This window comes from Solea senegalensis, linkage group LG8 (assembly GCF_019176455.1).
Source record: "Solea senegalensis isolate Sse05_10M linkage group LG8, IFAPA_SoseM_1, whole genome shotgun sequence".
Classification (NCBI taxonomy): Eukaryota; Metazoa; Chordata; class Actinopteri; order Pleuronectiformes; family Soleidae; genus Solea; species Solea senegalensis.
In genome coordinates, this window is record NC_058028.1 from 361,212 (window position 1) to 362,500 (window position 1,289).

Genomic DNA, 1,289 nt, shown 5'->3' on the forward strand with positions numbered 1-1,289 from the left:
ATTTATTGGAATATGTTATAAAACATCTTTCTCACAAAGTGGAATGAATTACAGCAGTTTACAATTATTATTGTAAATATGTGTATGTAACTCAGTTCTTGCTGTTTTGAAAACAAACGTTTTTAACTGCAGAACGTGTGCGTGTGTGTGTGTGTGTGTGTGCGTGTGTGTGTGTGTGTGTGTGTGTGTGGTGTGTGTGTGTGCGTGTGCGTGTGTGTGTGTGCGTGTGTGTGTGTGTGTGTGTGTGTGTGTGTGTGCTTGTATGTGTGTGCATGCGTGTGTGTGTGTGTGTGTGTGTGTGTGTGTGTGTGTGGCGTGTGGGTGTGTGTGTGTGTGTGTGTGTGTGTGTGTGTGTGTGTGTGTGTGTGTGTGTGTGTGTGTGTGTGTGTGTATGTGTAGGTGAAGGCATGTGCGTGTGTGTGTGTAGATGTGTGCTGGTAACAATGAGGACTGGTCTCACAGCCATGAGGTAACATCTTTTTGAAGTTGTTTTTTTAAAAAGAAATTTTTCTGAGGTACAATGTTTGTGATTATTACAAATTACAATAACATCAAAATGATGAAATTCATAATGCACGTGACACTGTGGTGTAATCTGTTCAGTGGTTTCACATTCAGTGGTTCATATATTTCTGTACCAGCAGCACATGAGTGTCTGTTTCAGCCCATACATTTCAGACTGTCTGGATCTGGATCAGGATCAGGTTCACAGGTTGTTTTTGAATCCAGAGTGAAGTGACCACATGTCACCGGATCATGATGAATGAGAAGCTTTGTTTTTGTGTCTCGTTGCAGATGGCACAGCAGTGGTCAGCTTGTGAAAGCTGGAAACCTCTTCTGTCTTGTCTTCGTTGTCATCACCTTCAACTTCATATATTCAAGGTGAGCGACAAGAGCTCGTTGATGCACATGAAGCATAGGTGTATGTGTTGCACTCTAACGATGCTTGTGGATTTTAGATTCTATCTGGTCGACCTGCCACCTGACAATGAAGAAGAACATAGACAGATCATCGCTATGGATACCACACTTGACTTTGGGTAAGGGCTCAGGGGTCAAGATAAGGAATGCGTTCATGCTGACTATCACCGTCACTGTAAATCAGAAGAAGTGACGTAACGTCGTTCCCAGGGTGTATTTTTACACCCGGTCCCTGGAAAACTATTCCCCTAGCTGAAGAAGAAATCTCAGAAAAGTGGAAGAAGAGACGTCTTCTGAGTATATCGCGGACAAGAAACAACTCGATGTCGGGGAAAAGATGCACCCCGGGGTTTAGGGTTAGGCGTGCA

The 1,289-nt window shown here is 43.5% G+C and overlaps 1 protein-coding gene across 2 annotated transcripts in view; it reads left to right on the forward strand.

Moving 5' to 3' along the window:
• Positions 1–453: 453 nt before the first annotated feature.
• The window catches only part of LOC122773138 (N-acetyllactosaminide alpha-1,3-galactosyltransferase-like), a 5,522-nt gene continuing 4,686 nt past the window's right edge, over positions 454–1,289 (forward strand). Inside the window, exons 1-3 of one of the 2 annotated variants that reach the window (XM_044031548.1) lie at positions 454–469; positions 796–882; positions 960–1,040. In XM_044031548.1, the coding sequence (XP_043887483.1) occupies positions 465–469; positions 796–882; positions 960–1,040 (173 nt within the window). In that variant the 5' untranslated portion in view covers positions 454–464. Of the gene's footprint in view, positions 470–720; positions 883–959; positions 1,041–1,289 lie in introns of those variants that run through there. The other variant, XM_044031547.1, reaches the window with a different exon arrangement.